This window comes from Chiloscyllium plagiosum, chromosome 34 (assembly GCF_004010195.1).
Source record: "Chiloscyllium plagiosum isolate BGI_BamShark_2017 chromosome 34, ASM401019v2, whole genome shotgun sequence".
NCBI classification, from domain to species: Eukaryota; Metazoa; Chordata; class Chondrichthyes; order Orectolobiformes; family Hemiscylliidae; genus Chiloscyllium; species Chiloscyllium plagiosum.
In genome coordinates, this window is record NC_057743.1 from 25,011,460 (window position 1) to 25,034,053 (window position 22,594).

The 22,594-nt window shown below is 40.9% G+C and overlaps 1 protein-coding gene across 1 annotated transcript in view; it reads right to left on the minus strand.

The window, feature by feature from the left end:
* The window catches only part of LOC122540105 (mucin-17-like), a 30,556-nt gene extending 23,243 nt beyond the window's left edge, over positions 1 to 7,313 (minus strand). The window contains exon 1 of the mRNA XM_043675416.1: positions 6 to 7,313. Within this exon, the coding sequence (XP_043531351.1) occupies positions 6 to 7,298 (7,293 nt within the window). The 5' untranslated portion in view covers positions 7,299 to 7,313. The remainder of the gene's footprint in view (positions 1 to 5) is intronic.
* Between the last annotated feature and the right edge of the window lie 15,281 nt (positions 7,314 to 22,594).

A 22,594-nucleotide genomic window follows, 5' to 3' on the forward strand; every position in this document is an offset into this window, starting at 1 on the left:
GCTACTTGTGCTGTGATTGAACTGGATGCAGTTACTAATGACCCTTGTGGTGTTGATTGGATCAGTGATGAAGACGTTGCCAGTGATATTTGTCCAGTTGTTAGATGTGTCTCTGATGAAGACATTGTTCCTGCTGATGTCTGTGTTGTTGGATACATTTCTGATGATGTCTCAGTTGTTGATGATCTTTGAGCATGGGCGCCATGGAGTTCTGATGAAAATTCAGTTACAGATACGAATTGTGATCTTGTTGACCCAGATTCTGGTGTAGAAGGAGTCTGCCATGATGGCTGTGCAGATGAATAGTTTTCAGCTGAGGACGATGTTATTGATGACAACTCTCTTTGTGTAGATTGGGTTCCTGATGAAGTCAGTGTTACTGCTGACACCTGCGTTGTTGTGGGATATAATTCAGACGAAGACTTTGTTGTTAATGATAGTTGTGTGACTTCTGGATTGCTTTCTGATGATGGCACAGTTTGGAATGACACATTACTCGTTGTTGGGTGTGTTACTGATGGTGTCTCCTTTACTGGGGACACTAGTGCATCTCTTGAAGTGGTTTCTGCTGAGGACTCAGTGCTGGATGATAGTTGCAAGATTGTTGGCTGAGATTGTGATGATGATTGTGTCATCAGTGTTACTGGGGTGTTTGCTGGATGAGATTCAGATGAAGATTGTCCTGAAGAGGTTTTCTGTGATGATTCCTGACTGGTCTGTTTTGGGGTTTCAATGCTTGATGAAGGTTCTGTTACTTTTGGAAAGGATTCTGAAGAAGACCCAGTTATGGGTGACACCTGTGCTGTTGTTGAGTTGTTTTCGAATGTTGAAGAATTTATCGATGTACTCTGTGGGGATGGATAGGTTTCTGATGAGGCCGGTGTAGTTGATTCTTTCACTGTGGTTGGATGGGTTGCTGATGAATTCACTGTTACTGCTGACGCTTGTGTTGATGCAGGGGACCATTCAGATGCAGGCTCTTTTGATGATGAAAATTGTGTCACTGTTGAGTGGCTGCCCGGTGAAGACCCAGTTACCAATGAGACTGTTGAGGCTACTTGTGATGATCCCTGACTGGTTTCTGATGGAGACTCAGTTATTGATGAGACTTGTGTCACTATCGGATGCGATTCCGAAGTCGGTTCTGAAGTGGATGTGACTTGTGCTGTTGTGGGATTGTTTTCTGATATTGATGAATTCATTGATATACTCTGTGCTGATGGATGGTTTTCTGATGAGGCTGATGTAACTGAGGAGGATTTCATTGTGGTTAGAGTGTTTTCTGATGAATTCAGTGTTACAAATGACCCATGTATTGGTGCAGGGGACAATTCTGTTGAAGTTTCTGTTGTTGAAGATATTTGCGTTGTATTTGTCTTGGTGCCTGATGAAGACCGAGTTATCAATGAGAATGTGTTACTTTGTTCAGTCAGTGCTGAATGTTTTGTGATCGATGACACTTGTAAAGTTGTTTGACTTGTTTCTGTTGAAGAGCCAGTTATTGATGGTACCTTTGCGGTGATTGAACTGGACGCAGTTTCGAATGATCCTTGAGGTGTTGATTGGATCGGTGATGAAGACATTGCCAGTGATGATATTTGTTCAGTTGTTGGATGTGCCTCTGATGAAGATATTGTTACTGCTGATGTCTGTGTTGTTGTTGGATACAATTCTGATGATGTCTCAGTTATTGATGATTGGTAGGTATGTACAGTCTGGGATTGTGATGAAGACTCCGGTCTTGATGAGAATTGCAATGTTGTTAGATTGGATTCTCCTGTAGCAAGTGTCACTGATGATGGGTGTGCAGATAGATGGGTTTCAGATGAGGATGACGTGAGCAAAGAAAACTTGTTTTCTGTTGAGTGGGTCAGTGATGAAGTCTGTGTCGCTGTTGACAGCTGTGATGTTGTAGATTGCATTTCTGATGAAGTCTTAGTTATTGATGACATCTGTGTCATTGTTGGATTGCTTTCTGAAGATTTCAAAGTTTTGATAGACATGTTCCTAGTTGTTGGATGTGTTTGTGATGATGTCTCATTTACTGGAGACTCTGGTGCTTCTCCTGAAGTACTTCCTGCTGAGCGGTCAGTACTGGATACTGATTGTATCCTTGTTGGCTGTGTTTCTGATGAAGAATGAGTCGTTCGTGTCAATGGAGTTGTTGCTGAATGAGATTCAGATGACGATTGTCCTAAAAAGGATAATTGGGATGATCCCTGACTGGTTTCCGGTAGAGACACAGTTGTTGATGAGACTTGTGTCACTATTGGATGTAATTCTGAAGAAGACCCAGTTATGGATGCCACTTGTGCTGTTGTTGCATTGGTATTTGATGTTGTAGAATTTATTGATGCACTCTGTGCTGAGGAATAGGTTTCTGATGAGGCTGGTGTAAATGATGAAGATTTTGCTGTGGTTAGTTGGGAGTCTGATGACGTTGTTTTCCAGCTGCCTGATGGAGACCCAGTAACCAACGAGACATTGTTACTTTCTGATGAAGACTCAGTTATTGATGTGAATTCTGATCTTGATGACCCAGGTTCTAGTGTAGAAGGGGTCTGCGAGAATGGATGTGCAGAAGAATAGTTTTCAGCTGAGGATGACTTTAATGATGCCAATTTTCTTTGTGCTGTCTGGATCTCTGACAAAGTCTGTGTTACTGCTGATACCTGTGTTGTTGTGGGATACAATTTAGATGAAACCTTAGTTATTGATGATACTTGTATCATTGTTGGATCGCTTTCCGATGATGACACTGTCTTCAATGACAAGTTCGTTGTTGGATGTGTTCCTGATGATGTCGCAGATACTGAAGATTCTCGTGCGTCTCCTGAAATGATTTCTGCTGAAGACTCAGTGCTGGATGAGAATTGTGTGTCTGTTGGCTGGGTTTCTGAAGATGATTGAGTCATCTGTGTCACTGTTGTGTTTGCTGGATAAGGTTCAGATGAAGATTGTCCTGATGCTTGTGATGATACCTGACTGTTGTGTAATGGGGTCTCAGTGATTGACGATGCTTCTGGCACTATTGGATGTGATGCTGAAGAAGACTCAGTTAAGGATGTGACATGTACTAGTGTTGCATTGTTTTCTGATGCTGAAGAATTTATTGATGTACTCTGTGCTGAGGAATAGTTTCCTGAGGAAGCTGATGTAAATGATGAAGATTTCACTGTGGTTGGATGGGATTCTGAGGAATTTGGTGTAACTGCTGACACTTGTATTGAAGCATGGGACAACTCAGATGAAGGTTCTGTTATTGGTAATATTTTTGTTGTTGTTGTCTGGCTGCCTGATGAAAATCCAGTCGCCAAAGAGTCATTGTTACTTTGTTCAGTCAGTGCTGAATTTTTTGTGATTGATGATGCCTGACTTGTTTCTTTTGAGGAGCCAGTTACTGATGCTACTTGTGCCATGATTGAAATGGACGCAGTTTCCAATGACCTTTGTGGTGTTGATTGGTTTATTGATGAAGATGTTGCCAGTGATATTTCTCCAGTTGTTGGATGTATCTCTGATGAAGACAATGTTCCTGCTGATGTCTGTATTGTTGGATAGATTTCTGATGATGTCTCAGTTGTTGATGATCTTTGGGCGTGGGCGCCATGGAGTTCTGATGAAGATTCAGTTACATTTGTGAATTGTGATCTTGTTGACCCAGATTCTGGTGTAGAAGGTGTCTGTGATGAAGGCTGTGCAGATGAATGGTTTTCAGATGAGGACGATGTTATTGATGACAATTCTCTTTGTGTAGATTGGGTTCCTGATGAAGTCTGTGTTACTGCTGACACCTGCGTTGTTGTGGGATGCAATTCAGATGAAGTGTCAGTTATTGGTGATGATTGTATTATTGTTGGATTCCTTTCTGATGATGGCACAGTTTGGAATGACACATTACTCGTTGCTGGGTGTGTTACTGATGGTGTCTCCTTTACTGGGGACACTAGTGCATCTCTTGAAATGGTTTCTGCTGAGGACTCAGTGCTGGATGATAGTTGAAAGATTGTTGGCTGAGATTGTGATGATGATTGTGTCATCAGTGTTAATAATGTGTTTGCTGGATGAGATTCAGATGAAGATTGTCCTGAAGAGGTTTTCTGTAATGATCCCTGACTGGTCTGTTTTGGGGTTTCAATGCTTGGTGAAGGTTCTGTTACTTTTGGAAAGGATTCTGAAGAAGACCCAGTTATGGGTGACACCTGTGCTGCTGTTGAATTGTTTTTGAATGTTGAAGAATTTATTGATGTACTCTGTGGGGACGGATAGGTTTCTGATGAGGCCGGTGTGGTTGATTCTTTCACTGTGGTTGGATGGGTTGCTGATGAATTCACTGTTACTGCTGACGCTTGTGTTGATGCAGGGGACAATTCAGATGCAGGCTCTTTTGATGATGAAAATTGTGTCACTGATGAGTGGCTGCCCGGTGAAGACCAAGTTACCAATGAGACTGTATTACTTTGTTGGGTCCCTGCTGAGTTTTTTGTGATTGAGGATAGTTGTGAAGTTGCTTGACCTGTTTGTATTGAAAAGCCAGTTATTGTTGGTTTCTCTGCATTGGGCGAGCTCGTTTCTAAAGTGGAAGCAGTTTCTAATGACCCTTGTGGTGTTGAGTGGATCTGTGATGAGGACGTTGTCAATGATGATATTTGTGCAGTTGTTGGATGGATCTGTGATGAAGACATTGGTACTGTTGACATTTGTGTTGCTGTAGGATACATTTCTGATATAGTCCCAGTTCTTAATGATCTTTGGGTGTGTGTACGATGGAGTTCTGAAGAAGACTCGGTTATGGCTGAGAGTTGTGATGTTGATGATTTGGTTTCTGATGTAGAAGGAGTCGCCGATGATGGCTTTGCAAATGAATGGGTTTCAACTGAGGCCGACGCTATTGATTGCAATTCTTTTCCTGTTGAGTTGGTCTGTGATGAAGTCTGTGTCACTGTTGACAGCTGTGCTGTTGTGGGATACAGTTCCGATGAAGTCTTAGTTATTGATGTTACCTGTGTCATTGGTGGACTGCTTTCTGATGATGACAGCGATTTGAATGACATTTTACTTGTCGGATGTGTTACTGATATTGTCTCAGTTACTGGAGACACTCGTGCTTTGCTTGAAGTGGTTTCTGCTGAGGACTCAGTGCTGGATGATAACTGTGTCATTGTTGGCCAAGTATTTGATGATGATTGCATCGTCAATGTTACTGGAGAATTTACTGGCTGAGATTCAGATGAGGATGGTCCTGTCAAGGTTACTTGGGATTGTCTCTGCCTGGTTTCTGAAGGAGACTCAGTTATTGATGAGACTTGTGTCACCGTTGGATGTGATTCTGCAGAAGGCTCAGTTTTGGATGTGACTTGTGCTGTTGTGGGATTGTTTTCTAATGTTGATGAATTCATTGATATACTCTGTGCTGATGAATGGTTTTCTGATGAGGTTGGTATAACTGAGGAGGGTTTCATTGTGGTTAGAGTGTTTGCTGGTGAGTTCAGTGTTACAAATGACCCCTGTGTTGGTGCAGGGGACAACTCTGGTGAAGTCTCTCTTGTTGAAGATATTTGTGTCGTACTTGTCTTGGTGCCTGATGAAGATCCGGTTATCAATGAGAATATGTTACTTTGTTCAGTCAGTGTTGAATGTTTTGTGATCAAGGATACTTGTAAAGTTGTTTGACTTGTTTCTGTTGACGAGCCAGTTATTGATGGCACCTGTGTGGTTGTTGAACTGGACTCAGTTTCGAATGAGCCTTGAGGTGTTGAGTGGATCAGTGATGAAGACATTGCCAGTGATGATATTTGTGCAGTTGTTGGATGTGTCTCAGCTGAAGACATTGTTCCCGCTGATGTCTGTGTTATTGTTGGATACATTTCTGATGATGTCGCTGTCATTGATAATCTTTGGGCATGGGTACTATGGAGTTCTGATGAAGACTCAGTTACTGATGTGAATTGAGATCTTGATGACACAGATTCTGGTGTAGAAGGAGTCAGTGATAATGGCTGTGTAGATGAATAATGTTCAGCTGAGGACAATGTTATTGATGACAATTCTCTTTGTGTTGACTGCGTCCCTGATAAAGTTTCTGTCATTGCTGACATCTGTGTTGTTGTGGGATACAATTCAGATGAAGTCTTAGTGTTTGATGTTACCTGTGTCATTTTTGGATTCCTTTCTGATGATGGCACAGTATGGAATGACACATTACTTGTTGTTGGATGTGTTACTGATACTGTCTCAGTTACTGGGGACACTTGTGCTTTGCTTGAAGTGGTTTCTGCTGAGGACTCAGTGCTGGATGACAATTGTGTCATTGTTGGCCAAGTATTTTTTGATGATTGCATCGTCAATGTTACTGGAGAATTTACTGGCTGAGATTCAGATGAGGATGCTCCTGTCAAGGTTACTTGGGATTGTCTCTGCCTGGTTTCTGAAGGAGACTCAGTTATTGATGAGACTTGTGTCACCGTTGGATGTGATTCTGCAGAAGGCTCAGTTTTGGATGTGACTTGTGCTGTTGTGGGACTGTTTTCTGATGGTGATGAATTCATTGATATACTCTGTGCTGACAAATGGTTTTCTGATGAGGCTGGTGAGGGTTTCATTGTGGTTAGAGTGTTTGTTGATGAATTCAGTGTTACAAATGACCCATTTGTTGATGTAGGGGGCAATTCTGATGAAGTTTCCGTTGTTGAAGATATTTGCGTTGTATTTGTCTTGGTGCCTGATGAAGTCCCAGTTATCAATGAGATTATGTTACTTTGTTCAGTCAGTGCTGAATGTTTTGTGATCGATGATACTTGTAAAGTTGTTTGACTTATTTCTGTTGAAGAGCCAGTTATTGTTGCTAACTGTGTGGTGGTTGAACTAGACGCAGTTTCGATTGAGCCTTGAGGTGTTGAGTGGATCAGTGATGAAGACATTGCCAATGATGATATTTGTTCAGTTGTTGGATGTGTCTCTGATGAAGATATTATTACTGCTGATGTCTGTGTTGTTGTTGGATACAGTTCTGATGGTGTCTCAGTTATTGATGATTGTTGGGAATTTACAGTCTGGGATTGTGAAGAAGTCACAGGTCTTGATGAGAGTTGCAATGTTGTTAGATTGGATTCTCCTGTGGAAAGTGTCACTGATGATGGGTGTGCAGATAGATGGGTTTCAGTTGAGGACGATGCGCGTGATGACAATTTGTTTTCTGTTGAGTGGGTCAGTGATGAAGCCTGTGTCGCTGTTAACAGCTGTGATGTGGTGGGATGCATTTCCGGTGAAGTCTTAGTTGTTGATAATACTTGTGTCATTGTTGGATTGCTTTCTGACGACTTCAAAGTTTTGAAAGACATGTTCCTTGTTGTTGGATGTGTTTGTGATGATGTCTCAGTTACTGGAGACTCTGGTGCTTCTCCTGAAGTACTTCCTGCTGAGCGGTCAGTACTGGATACTGATTGTATCCTTGTTGGCTGTGTTTCTGATGAAGAATGAGTCGTGTGTATCAATGGAGTTGTTGCTGAATGAGATTCAGATGACGATTGTCCTAAAAAGGATAATTGGGATGATCCCTGACTGGTTTCCGGTAGAGACACAGTTGTTGATGAGACTTGTGTCACTATTGGATGTGATTCTGAAGAAGACCCAGTTATGGATGCCACTTGTGCTGTTGTTGCATTGGTTTCTGATGTTGAAGAATTTATTGATGCACTCTGTGCTGAGGAATAGGTTTCTGATGAGGCTGGTGTAAATGACGAAGATTTCACTGTGGTTAGATGGGATTCTGAGGAATTTAGTGTCACTGCTGACACTTGTTTTGATGCAGGGGACCATTGAGATGAAGGTTCTGTTATTGGTGATATTTTTGTCATTCTTGTTCGGCTGCCTGATAAAGACCCTGTTACCAAAGTGACATTGTTACTTTGTTCAGTCAGGGCTGAATGTTTTGTGATTGATGATACTTGTGAAGTTGATTGACTTGTTTCTTTTGAGGAGCCAGTTACTGATGCTACTTGTGCCATGGTTGAACTAGATGCAGTTTCTAATGACCCTTGTGGTGTTGACTGAATCAGTTTTGGGGATGTTGCCAGTGATGATATTTGTGCAGTTGTTGGATGTGTCTCTGATGAAGACATTGTTACTGCTGATGTCTGTGTTGTTGTTGTATAGATTTCTGATGATGTCGCAGTTATAGATGATCTTTTGGCATGGGTACCATGGAGTTCTGATGAAGACTCAGTTACTGATGTCAATTGAGATCTTTTTGACCCAGATTCTGGTGCAGAAGGAGTCCGTGATAATAGCTGTGTAGATGAATAGTTTTCAGCTGAGTACGACTTTAATGATGACAGTTCTCTTTGTGTTGTCTGCGTCTCTGACAAAGTCTGTGTTACTGCTGACACCTGTGTTATTGAGGGATGCAATTCAGATGAAGTCTTAGTTTTTGATGATACTTCCGTCATTGTTGGATTGCTTTCTGATGATGGCACAGTTTGTAATGACACATTACTTGTTGGATGTGTTACTGATGATGTTTCCATTACTGGGGATACCTGTGCTTTTATTGAAGTAGTTTCTGCTGAGAACTCAGTGCTGGATGACAATTGTGTCATGGTTTGCTGGGTATCTGACGATGATTGCATCATTATTGGAGTGTTTGCTGGCTGCGATTCAGATGGAGATTGTCCTGTCAAGGTTACTTGTGATGATCCCTGACTGGTTTCCGATGGAGACTGAATTATTGATGAGACTTGTGTCACTGTTGGATGTTTATCTGAAGAAGGCTCAGTTTTGGTTAAAACTTGTGCTGTTTTGGGATTATTTTCTGGCGTTGATGAATTCTGTGCTGACGAATGATTTTCTGATGAGGCTGATGGAACTGACGATCTTTTCTCTGTGTTTGGATGGGTTGCTGATGAATTCAGTGTTATTGTTGACACATGTGTTGATGCAGGGGACAATTCAAATGAAGTTTCTATTGTTGGTGATGTTTGAGTCATTGTTGACTCATTGCCTGATGAAGACTCAGTTTCCAGTGAGACTGTGTTACTTTGTTCAGTCACTGCTGAATGTTTTGTTAATGATGATACTTGTGAAGTTACATGACTTGTTTTTGTTGAAGAGTCAGTTATTGATAGTACCTGTGCTGTGGTTGATGTGGATTCTAATGTGGAAGTCGATTCTAATGAACCTTGTGCTGTAGAGTGGATTTGTGATGAGGACGTTGCCAACGATGATATTTGTGCTGTTGTTGGATGGTTCTCTGATGAAGACAGTGTAACTGCTGATGTTTGTGTTGGTGATGTCTCTGTTATTGATGCTTGATGTTTCTGAGCTGCACGTGATTCTGAAGAATACTTGGTTATTGATGATATTCGTGATGTTGCCGGATTGGATTGTAGTGGACTTACATTTACTGATGATGGTTGTGCAGGTGAGTAGGTTGCGGCTGAGGATAATGTTACTGATGACAATTCTTTTTCTGTTGAATGTGTCTCTGATGATGTCTTTGTTACTGCTGACACCGGTGTTGTTGTGGGATGCAATTCTGAGGAAGTTTCAGTTATTGATGAAACTTGTGTCATTGTTGAATCGCTTTCTGATGATGAAACAGTTTTGAATGGCACATGAGTTGTTGTTGGATGTCCTACTGATGCTGTCTCAGTTCCTGGAAATACTAGTGGTTCTCCTGAAGTGGTTTTTGCTGAGGTCTCAGTGCTAAATAATAATTGTATAGTTGTTGGCCGTGTTCCTGGGGTTGATTTCGTCCTCAGTTTGAATGAAGTGTTTTCTGGATGAGGTTCTGATGAAGGTTGCCCTGTAAAGGTTTCATGTGATATTCCCTGACTGGCCTCTGAAGCAGACTCAATTGTTGACAATACTTGTGTCACTGTTGGATGGGATTCTGAAGAAGACCCAGTTATGGATGACTCTTGTGATTTTGTTGGATTGGTTTCTGATGTTAAAGGATTTATTGATGTACTTTGTGCTGACGAATGGGTTTCTGATGAGGCTGGTGCAACTGATGATCTTTTCACTGTGGTTGGATGGGTTGCTGATGAATTCAGTGTTACTGCTGACAGTTGTGTTGATGCAGGGGACAAATCACTTGAAGTTTCAGTTGTTGCCTGGCTGTCTGTTGAATACCAAGTTCTCAGTGAGATTCTGTTACTTTGTTGGGTAACTGCTGAATGGTTTGTGATCGATGATAGTTGTAAAGTTGCTTGACTTGTTTCTGTTGAAGAGCCAGTTGTTGGTGGTACCTGTTTTGTGATTGAACTGGTTTCCCTCATGGAAGTCATTTCTAATGAGCCTTGTAGTGTTGTGTGAATTTGTGATGAGGACGTTGCCAAAGATGATATTTGTGCAGTTGTCGGATGTGTCCCTGGTGAAGATTTTGCTACTGCTGGTGTTGGTGTTGGATACATTTCTGGTGACATCTCAGTTGTTGATGATTGTCGTTTATGAGCCACAAGCGATTCTGTAGAAGACTCAATTATTGATGATACTTTTGATGTTATCTTTTTGGATTCTGGTCTCAGATGAGTCATTGATGATGGCTGTGCAAATGAATGTATTTCTTCTGAGGATGATGCTATTGCTGACAATTCTATTTCAGCTGGATGTGTCTCTGATGAAGACTGTATTGTTGATTGTGAAGAGGTGATTGAGGAGCCTTGTGATGTCTGAGTTTCTGATGAAGACTGAGTTACTGTTATTTGTTGTGTTGTTGTTGAATACATATCTGATAAAGACACAATGGCTGTTGATACTTGTGTTGGGGTTGAATGACTTTCTAAATTTAGTGCAGTTGTCAATAAATTTTGTGTCTTGCTTACAGATGAAGGCTCAGATATTGTCAACTTGTTGGTCATTGTATGGCTTTCTGTTGAAGACTGAGTTGTCAATTCTAGTTGCGGAGTGCTTGGCTGGTTTTCTATTGAAGTCTGACTTATTGATAATAGGTCAGTAAGTGATGGATGGGATTCTGTCTCAAGTTTTTGTTGAGACATCCTTTTGGGTACTGTGGTGTGAGGAGGTGTTGTACCATTATGGTATTGATCTTCTGAAATAGTTACTGCCATTTCCTTTGTAGAATTCAATGGTGTAGTCAAGTCTTTAGTTGTAGCATATTGTGTTGAATTTGCTTCAATGACTGTGGATGAAACAAAAATTATGGTCAATTGATGTGTATAGTTGAAATTGGTAGATGATGAAGATACACAGATGAAGTTTGCAATGAAGTGTTCTGATCAGTGCTGGAATATTTAGAAGACTTTGAACTTAAACAGTACTCAGGCACTTGAGAGGTATGAATGACTTTGAGTTTTGTAAGAAATTGGTTTAGTTGAGGAGAAACTTTGCATCATTGCTGAACCTGAGAGAAAGACATCAGGTAGAAACCCTACAGTGCAGAAAGACCATCCAAAGAGCATCCCACCCAGACATTTACAGTATTTTTACAGACACTTACAGTATATTTACCATGGCTAACTTGCCTAGCCTACACATCCCTGGACACTATGGACAATTCAGCATAGCAAATCTACCTAACGTGCACATCTTTGGACTGTGGGAAGGAAACCGATGCAGACACGGGGAGAACATGCAAACTTTATACACACAGTTTCCTGAAGCTGGAATCAAATCTGGGTTTTTTGCACTGTGAGGTGGCAGTGCCACTGATGCATTTTACTGCTGTGAAACTTTTGAGTCAATAATTAGATTAGATTACTTACAGTGTGGAAACAGGCCCTTCAGCCCAACAAGTCCACACCAACCTGCCGAAGCGCAACCCACCCAGACCCATTCCCCACATTTACCCCTTCACCTAACACTACGGGCGATTTAGCATGGCCAATTCACCTATACTGCACATTTTTGGACTGTGGGAGGAAACCGGAGCACCCGGAGGAAACCCACGCAGACACAGGGAGAATGCAAACTCCACACAGTCAGTCGCCTGAGGCGGGAATTGAACCCGGGTCTCTGGTGCTGTGAGGCAGCAGTGCTAACCACTGTGCCACCATGCTGCCCACTGTGCTAATCTTGCTACAATTTCTCCAAATCTGAACTGGGTTGGGTTACCATTCCTGGTAATAGAGACTTTTAAATGGAGATTTTAAATAATGGGTTTCTTTCAGTGCAGTGGCAGTGTCCCAGCTCAAAGGCCCAGGTTCAAGTCCCACCTTCTTCAAAGATGTGTTGCAGTGCATCTAAACAGGTTGATTCGAAAAACTGAAAATGCAAAAAGGAGGCAGGCCTTTCTTGAATAGCTAACGGTGGAACTTTGGTGCAATTAAGCTTAATCGATGTGGTTTTAACACAGATAGAATTCTGTTTCGTGATAGAGAGGATAAAATGTGTTTGTTCTAGAACTGAAAGAAATCGAGACCAGATTCTTCTAGTGATTTGGTGACATAGGTTTCTAAGACACCCCAGAAGAGACATAGAGTCATGGTGATCTACAGCACAGAAAAAGACCCATTAGCCTATCACACCGTACTGGTCAAAAACAACCACCTAACTATTCTAATCCCATTTTCCAACACTTGGCCCATTGCCATGGTATTGTAAGTGTACATATATTACTTGTTAAATGATATTAGAGTTTCTGCCATCCTTACTCAGTGAATTCCATATTCCCATCACCCTCTGGTTGAAGAGTTTTTCCTCACATCTCCTTTAAGTTTCCTGCCCCTTTCCTTGGTCATTGATCTCTCCACCAAGGAGAAAGGTTTCTTCCTATCTACCCTGTTTATGCCTCTCACAATTTGATACATCGCAATTATGTTCCCTCTGAATCTCCTCTGCTCCAAGGAAAACAACTCCAGTCAGTCCAATCTCTCTTCATGACTGAAACTCTCCAGCTTTGGCCACGCCTTGGTAAGTCTCCCCTGCAGCCTCTCCATGAAATCACACCCGTCCTATAACAGCTGGAATTCATAGAGCTGTCAGATGCAGAATTTTATTAATTGTGTTAATTTGATTACACACAAGACCAGTTGCAGAGGATAGGTTTGTTGGTGTGTTCAGCCATGTCTAGGTTTTTGTCAATGGAAGCACAAATCTAAAGACTGTGGTTTATGAAGTTCTGAGAGAACTAAGGCCTTGATGCAGCCCTCGGTTCTCCTGAGGATGGGTTGCTGAAGGATATTTAACAGGCTTTTAAGAGAAGAGAGGCTGTAGGCAGCTGTAGGCAGCTTTGTACTGGATAGAACTATGAATACAGATGAAGTTGCTTGGTCTGACAAAGTGACATGAGGTCAAGTTGCCACTAATTTGGCCGTAGATGAAGGAGGGATGACTAAGATATCTTCATTAAAGGTATGAGAAATGATTGAGTTGTTGCAAAGATTTGCAACCATTGTGATGATGATATGAGTGAGGCTTGGCTTCAGTGAATTTGCTGAAGATGTACTTGTTTGATTGTCTTCTGTGCAGTAAACAGATGCTGGTCATTACGGACATGTGGAAATATGCACATTGCTGATCATTCAGTCAACTGAGCAGAATGTGGGAAGATGTTTACAACGAGTGAAAATTTTTTTTAACCTAACTTTCACCCCTATTCTGCTGATCTTTTGCACGGTAGAATTATTATTTCACTCAAATAACACTCAATGAGACAAGATCTTTGTATGTTAGTTAATAAGAATAGTTTTGTGCCTCATTTGTACTTCATATCTATCTGTTTGCCCCCAATTTGTACCACTTAGTTCCAATGCAATACCTCTCACCAATGAAAATAGAGACAACTGCCAGTCCATGTTTGATGCACAGAGGTCTCAGAGTAACTCACATTCAGTACATTGGCAGCCAGAATCATTTAGAGATGGTATGGGGAGGGTGAAGTGTTGAGAAAGACCCAAGTGTTTATCCACAAATAGTGAGCAGACTCACAAAATACGATTGATCTAATCTAGTCAGTATATTTTCTAGTAGTTGTTGATGCCCTGCAGGAAATGAGTTGGACAAATTAGTTTCTTGCAGACCAGGACATCTAAATTCAATCCCAATTTAGCATAGACCAATAGTAAACTATCAGTTTCATTCACAGAAGTGGTGAAATCAGGCGGAATCACTGGTATAGTACTTTACTGGACAGTAATTGATGGGACATTGTGTAGTCTGGTCATAGAAATAAAAGGAGGAATAAATGGCACCAACATCACACTCATTAAGGAGCCTCTAAATGCAAAATGATATACCTCATGCACAACTGACTAAACAAAACAAATTTTGGTACAATCCTCCTTCAGTACTTAAGGGAAACAAGCAAACTGAAGGAGAGCATAATACATCACCAGACCACCTTATTTAACCCACCTCTCTATGCTAATTTTCCATGGAAACTTCTTTCCTCAGAAATTGATCAATTTCTTCCTTAAACAAATACTTACCACATGAATGCAATACAATTATTACTGTATACATGAATTCTGATAAGAGGTCTACCCACAGTGTGTTGTATCAGTGTACTATTGTATTAGTGAAACTCTTGTGCTAATCCTCATAGTTTCATTGATTTACACACTTGTGAATATTTTACAATGTACCTCGTTAAAACCCAGTTAATTGTGATGCTGCTAGGATGCTAAACTGTGAACCATCCCTTCAAGTTAAAGAGTCTAAGGGCTGTGTATGGGAACGCTTGAACTCAGATTGAGGGCACCTATTGTTAATGATGGCTGTTTGTAAATTGCAGGAGAGAATGGTTTGAATCTTTGATTGCCTTTTGATGGGTGGCAATAGATACTCTCTCCAGAGAAAGAATGAGAGGGAAATACCAAGGACTGTTATACTCTGTAGGAGAAAGTGAGGACTGCAGATGCTGGAGATCAGAATCAAAAAGTGTAGCACTGGAAAATCACAGCCAGTCAGGCAGCATCTGAGGAGTAGGAGAGTTGATGTTTCGATGCTTCATATTCTGATGAAGAGCTTATGTTCAAAACGTTGATTCTCCTGCTCCTCGGATGCTGCCTGATCAGCTGTGCTTTTCTAGCACTACACTTTTTGACTCTGTTACACTCTGTAATACTATAAAGCAATCTAAAGTACCATGCCACTGCAAGTAGTTTTGATATTATTGACATTATCGTTCTGTTCCTTTGTAAGAAGAAAAATCTTAAAAGTAACTTTGTAAAATTATCTGAACAGTTGGAACAATCATGCATAAAGAGATATTTGGAAACCAAACTATTGAAGCAATACAAATGAACTCCCACTTTCACAATTACAACTTTCAGCACCAAATTCAGATTTGCATGAAGGCAAGATGAAATGGGATCGATGAATCAAACAGATATAATGGTTTAATAAAATATAGACAACATTTTACTGAAGTTCAGGTTCACCGATTTGTGGTGAACAAATAATTTCTTCATTCGAGTGTTCCAGGATTTTGATCAATGTTTCAAGATCAAAATCTGCAATCCTGATTCCTTCCATAAAAGAGCACTAAACATGGCTCTGACCTTATTTTAACTAGTTGCGGATGTAATTATGAAGAACATAATTAAATAAGAATATGCAGGCAATAGAAAATGAAATTGAAATTGTAATTTCAAAAGAGGGAAATCAAAACAGAAACTACCATACCGATAAGATAAAAGGACACAGTGACATTGCAGTAAATCCTTCCTCAGAAATGAAACTGATAGAGATTCAAGCTCCTTTGTGAGGAGGAATGTGAAAAAAGAGCAAAAGATAAGAAAAACTACCTCTCACAGGGAGGGAAGTTGGAATTCCTGCAGTTTGCTTAATAGGAGTACAGGATGTTGGTATTTGGTTTAAAAGGTTATCTTTTCTCATTCCTGTTTTTTTTCTGGTCTCTTTAGTAAACAGTAAATAATAAATCTCCAACCTCTTCACGTTGTAATGAAAGGCAATTGACCTAAAACATTAATTCTGTTTTTGCCTTAACTAATCTGATCTGCAGAGTGCTTACAGGAATTGCTCTTTTTAATTTGTTCAATAAATTTGTGATTTCTAAGATGTTTGAGCACATGGTGCCCAACCTGACTGAGGTGACTTGCTGCTCACTGCAGCAAGCAAAGGGAAGATACTGACCTGGTCAGAAAGTACCTTCCTGAGGAGGGTGTTTACTAGCTGAGTCTCTGGGTGGACAATCTCCAAACAGGAAGACCCTTCCATACAAGGGAAGGCTTGAAACAAACACTGTCTTTCCCTAAGTATTTGGACAAGTGGGGAATCAGTTGAAAACAAGCACCTAGCTATTCTAAACCCATTTTCCAGCACTTACCGCACTGCCTTGTATACCTTGGTATCACATCTAAATATTTCTTAAATGTTGAGGGTTTCTCCTTCTACCACCCTTTCAGGCAAAGCCTTCCAAATTCCCACCACACTCTGGGAGTAAAAAGTGTTTTCCTCACATCCAGATTGAATTCCATTTGCCATAGATCAGGCCATCTGACCAGCCCATCTATATCCTCCTGTAATCTGAATCTATCCTGTTTGCTATTTACCACCTTGCCAAATTTTGCATTATCCGCAAACTTACTGATCAACTTAAGTTATAGTGTTACAGAGTATAACAGAGTCAAAAAGTGTAGTGCTGGAAAAGCACTAGTGAGGTGCAAGAGGTCCCTGGAATTTGTCCTCAATTTACCTTTGCTGGATATTGATTTTCCTATTGTAATCAGAGTGTGTGTTCTCTTGGACTGCCAGCACTGACTACTAGCTGCCAGCGTGTGTCTCTAGCAGCACTGCTTTCTCACTACAAATAACTGACGGTACCGACAAATCTGTTATTCTAAAAGATTAGATTAGATTAGAATGATTAGAATCTCTACAATGTGGAAACAGGATATTTTTCAATCCTGCCTTTCTGCCCACAAACTACAGTGGAGGGAATCATAAAATCATGTAGATTCATAGATATTTATCGTACCAGAGGACTTAGATCTCTGTTCCAAGGAAAACAACTCTCACCTATCCACAAGTTTATCCTGTTGCTAAAATTCTCCATACCTGGCAACATCCTTTTAAACCTCCTCTGTGCCCTCTCTAATGTGATCACATTCTTCCTGTAATGCAGTCTTCAGAAGAGTATGTGAACTCCATCTGTGGGTTAATTACTCTCCCCTAAAATCTCTGGTATAAAATCCCTGCTTTTATATTCTATGCCTCAGATATTAAAGGCAAGTAGACAAACAGGTGGCTGGAAGAACACAGCAAGCCAGGCAGCATCAAGAGATGGAGAGGTCAATGTTTTGGGTATAACTCTTCTTCAGGGCTAGATATGGGGGTAGGGAGAGCTACAGATAAAGGTGGAGGGGGCAGGTGGTGTTGCTTGTGGTGCAGAGAGTAGCAGAATGGTGAGGTAATGATAGGTGAAATCAGGTAGTGGGTACAACCCTGGTTGGTCGAGGAGGGATGAATCCGGTTGGTAGCGGTCGGATAGCTGGAATGGAAGGGAGGAGGTGGGGCTGGAAAGGGAGCCGGGGATGGGTGGGAAAATTATAGAGTCATAAAAATGTACAGCACGGACATAGACGCTTTGGTCTAACTTGTCCGTGCCGACCAGATATCCTAAACTAATCTAGTCTCATTTGCCAGCACTTGGCCCATATCCCTCTAAACCTTTCCTATTCATATGCTCATCCAGACTTCAAAAGCCAATGCTTCCACATGAACCTGTTGGACGATAACCTAGTGTTGCATGATTTTTAACTTTATCCACCCCAGTCCAACACCGACTCCTCCAAATCATGGCTTTTAAATGCTGCAATTGTACCAGCCTCCACCACGTCCTCAGGCAGCTCATTCCATACTCGCGCCACCCTCTGCATGAAGGTTATTCTCGAATTTCAAAGAACCTTCCCTGCCTCCTCCCTTCCATTCCACCTACTGACCCTTCCTTCTTGCTACTAACCAGATTCATCCCTCCCATCAACCAACCAGTTGTACCCAACACCTGTACTCACTGATCACTACCTCACTATTCTCGCCACCCACCACACCGCCTTAATCTATAGCTCCCCTGATACCCACATCTACACCTGAAGAAGGGTTATACCTGAAATATTGGCTTCTCCACCTCCTGATGCTGCCTGGCTTGCTGTGTTCTTCCAGCCTCCTGCTTGTCTACTTTGGATTCCAGCATTTGGAATTTTTTTTGTCTCTAATTTAAGGTAGCCTAAATGCCTTCATTACCTTATCTACCTGTACTGACTACTTCATGCTTCACAGTCATGCACTCTAAGGGCTGTTACCTTGCTGACCAGTCAAGCGTGTGCTACCTTATTAAAAGGCATGATGTGTACTGTACATATAAACTGCAGTACATCAAATGCAATAAATAATCCAAAAGGATAATGATATACAAGCACAGTCTCTCTCATTTAAACACTCATTTTTCACGTTACTTTAATCTGTGAGTGCTGCTGAACTATAATACCATGTGACCTCTCGGCTGAATCTATGTAGTATTCAGGTGTATAAATTTTATATAAAAGACTCAATAGCTGGGTCTAAGTTACAGCATAGATTTTCACTGAGGTTTTAACATGATTAATATATTGAATGACCAATAGCCGAAAATAAATTACAGGCCAGACACCAAATAAGGATTTTTTTTGCATGTGAACAATACTGAGAGTGATTTTCAGGCTGGAATCTAATTGAGGGGTTTATATATAGAACAATAGATATCCCTGAATATCTAATTAAGGGTTTCAGATGTTAAAGGCCACAAACTTCAAACTTAAATTAAATTTAAGTCCCTGGCAAAGACATAATATTTAAAGCACTATGAAATTCCAAAGCCTGCTAAACTCATTGTTATTATTAATAATAATTAGGCAAACAATTTTTATCTTCTGTGATGTTCTGCCTGAGCTTTCCAATTGGATACAGAGGGTGGTGTTGGGGGGGTTGTTTTTTTCAGACTGAAGGCCTCTGATGAGTGGTGTTCCATAGGAAATGATGCTGGGATCACTGTTGTTTGTCATTTATATAAACGATTTGGATGAGAACTTAGGGGGAATGGGTAGTAAGTTTGCAGATGCAGGTACTGGAGATATAGTCAACAGTGAAGAAGGTTATCTAAGATTACAAAGGGATATTGATCAATTGGGCCAATGGACTGAAGAGTGGCAGATGCAGTTTAATTTGGATAAGTGTGAGGTATTACATTTTGGTAAAGCAAACAACGGCAGGAGTTACATAGTTAATGGTATGGCTTGGGTAGTGTTGTCAAATAGAGAGACCTAGGAATTCAGGTATATAGTGCTTTCAAAGTTACAACACAGGTAGACAGGATGGTTAAAAAGGTATTTAGCATGATTGCCTTTGTCGCTTAGGCCATTGAGTATTGGAGTTGGGAGGACATGTTGAGGTTATACAGGACATTGGTGAGACCACTTTTAGAGCAGTGTATAGATCTGGTTGCCCTGCTATAGGGAGGTATTATTAAATTGGAGATGGTTCAGAAAAGAACGACCAGAATGTTGCTGGGACTAGAGGATTTGAGTTATAAAGAGAGGCTGTATAAGCTGGGAGCTTTTTCACTGGAACATAGGAGGCTGAGGGGTGACCTTATAGAGTTTATAAAATCATGAGGGTCATAGATAAGGTAAACAGCAAAGACATTTTTCCTAAGTTGGGGGAGTTCAAAACTAGAGGGCATAATCTAAAGGCAAGGCCTGAAAGATTTAAAAGGGACCTGAATAGCAACATTTTGACACACAGAGTGGTTTCTTTGTGAAATGAACTGCCAGAGGAAGTAGCAATGCAAGTCCAGTTATAACATTTAAAAGACATTTGGACAGGTATATAAATAGAAAATGTTTAGAGGGATATGGGCCAAACACCATGGGGCTAGTTAGATTAGATTAGATTCCCTACAGTGTGGAAACAGGCCCTTTGGTCCAACCAGTCCACACCGACCCTCCGAAGAGTAACCCACCCAGACCCATTTCCCTCTGACTAATGCACCTAACTACCATACCCTACTATGGGCAATTTAGCATGGCCAATTCACTTAACCTGCACATCTTTGGACTGTGAGAGGAAACCGACGCAGACACGGGGAGAATGTGCAAACTCCACACAGACAGTCACCCAAGGCTGGGATTGAACCCGGGACCCTGGTGCTGTGAGGCGGCAGTGCTAACCATTGTGCCACCATGCCGTCCTAGTAGAGTTTGGAAAACTTGGTTGGCATGGACAAGTTGTACCAAAGGGTCTGTTTCCATGCTGTATAACTCTGTGTATCAAGTTGTGTTGCTGGAGATTGCAAGTTGTTGCAATTGATTTAGGAACTAAACAGCCAAGCTGGGGCATTGAGATTTTGGGTTTAATGATATTTCCCTGTCTTTAACTTGAACTTGCATGAAGGACAGTTAGAACAGATTGTGATGAAAGGTATGTGAGTTTTGTATGTGTTAATACCATTTTTAGAGTCTGTATTTCTAATTAGTGGCATATGGGTGTTGATTATTTTTGTGAAGAGCTAAAATAAAAGTTCATATGTATTTCTGGATCCATGACCTAGTCAAATTTGTGTTTCGAGCAGATGATTGCATAACTCCTGGGAATATTAATAGAAGATTGTTGATTGGGGTTTACAACAAGTGAATAAACATTGAAAAGCATTGGTTTGTTTTTGATTTAGAACAATTGGGGATTTATTTTATCTTGGAAAATCCCAGAGATTGAAAGCACTTAAGGCAGTTTGGAGGGAGATCTGACTAGAGTCACAAACAAATACAGTTCCTCTCCTAAAAAGGGTGAGAGTACAGTGCAGGGAAGCTTATTGACCTTGGTCTGGACATGTAACTTGTGAAACTTCCAGACCAAGAGTGTTTAGTTAAAAGCCAATAGATTTTAAAAGACTGAGAAAGTCTAAACTTTTAGTTTCATGAGTATTCATGTGAGAAGACAGGATGCTTAACACCAGGTTACAGGGTTTTTAGTAGAAACATGGTGGATAAAAAAGGTGTGGCAGTCTTAGTCAAAAATAGTACCATTGCCATTTAATGAGATGCAGTTCCTAAATTGGAATCCATATGTTTGGAGGTGAGAAACAGGAAGGAGGCAGTGACCCTGGTGACTGTTAATATAGACCTCCAAACAGTGGGGAGGAAATAGAAGAGAGCATTTGTGGCAAACTGTGGAAACCTATAGGCCAAGTAGGCTTGTGATAGTTGGTGACTTCAGTTACCAAACGGTAAACTGGGATAAAGGTAGAATGTGGGGCATGGAAAGGGAGAAATTCCTGTAATATGAGCAAGAGAACATTTCTAGTCCTACCAGAAAGGAAACTATGCTGGATCTAGTCCAAGGAAATCAGGCAGGTCAAGTGGAGAACATCAGAGTGAGGGAGTATTTGGGCAATGGCAATCATAGCATAATAAGATTCAATATTAAGCTGGAAAAGGATAAACATCAGTCAAGGATTAAGATCCCAGTCTAGAAAAGAGCATATTTTAGGAATGCAGAAGCTGAATTGGAGCAGGCGGGCAGGAGGTTTAAAAGAAGGTCCTCAAGAGTAGTAATGTCTGGATATCTCCTGGTGCAACAGGCTAGTGGAAGTAGAAATAGAAGGATAGAGCAGATGGATATGTAGCTGAAGAGCTGGTGCAGGAGCAGGGATTCACAGTTTTGGATCATTGCAATCTCTTCTAGGGTAGAAGTGACCTATAGAAAAAGGATGGTTTGCACCTGAATTGGAAAGGGACCAATATCCTCGCAGGGAGTTTTGCTTGTGCAGCTCAGGAAGCTTTAAACTAGTTGGGGTGGGGGACGTGGGAAAGTGGGATAAAAGAGATAGTGAGAAAAGAGATAATTCTGAGACTGGTACAGTTGAGGGGAGAAGAAAATCAAATAGTCAAAGCAGGCAAGAGCAACGCAGAGAACAAGGTTAGGCTGATAAATTAAACTGTGTTTATTTCATTACAAGAGGTTTGACAGGGAAGACAGATGAACACAGGGCATGGTGGGAACATGGGACTAGGATATCATAGCAATTACAGAAACATGGCTCAGAGATGGACAGGACTGGCAGCTTAATGTTCAAGGGTATAGATGCTTTAGAAAGGATAGAAAGAGGGGTAAGAGAGGAGAGGGAGTGGCATTTTTGGTTAAGGATAACATTACAGCTGTATTTAGGGAGGATATTCCTGGATGTACATCCAGTGAAGTTATTTGGGTGGAACTGAGAAATAAGAAAGGGATGATCATCTTACTGGTTTCCTAATAGTCAGCAGGAAATTGAGAAATAAATTGGTAAGGAGATCTCAGATATCTGTAAGAGAGATGGGGTTGTAATGGTAGGGGATTTTAAATTTCCAAACATAACACTGGGACTGCCTTAGTGTCAAGGGCTTGGGTAGAGAGGAAGTTGTTAAGTGTGTACAAGAAAACTTCCTTATTCTTTATGAACCTATTAGAGAAGGAGCAAAACTTGACCTTCTTTTGGGAAATAAGGCAGGGTAGGTGACTGAGGTGTCAGTGGGGGAGCACTTTGGAGCAGTGATCATAATTCTATTAGTTTTAAAATAGTTATTGAAAAGGATAGACCTGATCTAAAGGTTAAAGTTCTAAATTGGAGTAAGGCCAATTTTGACAGTATTAGACAAGA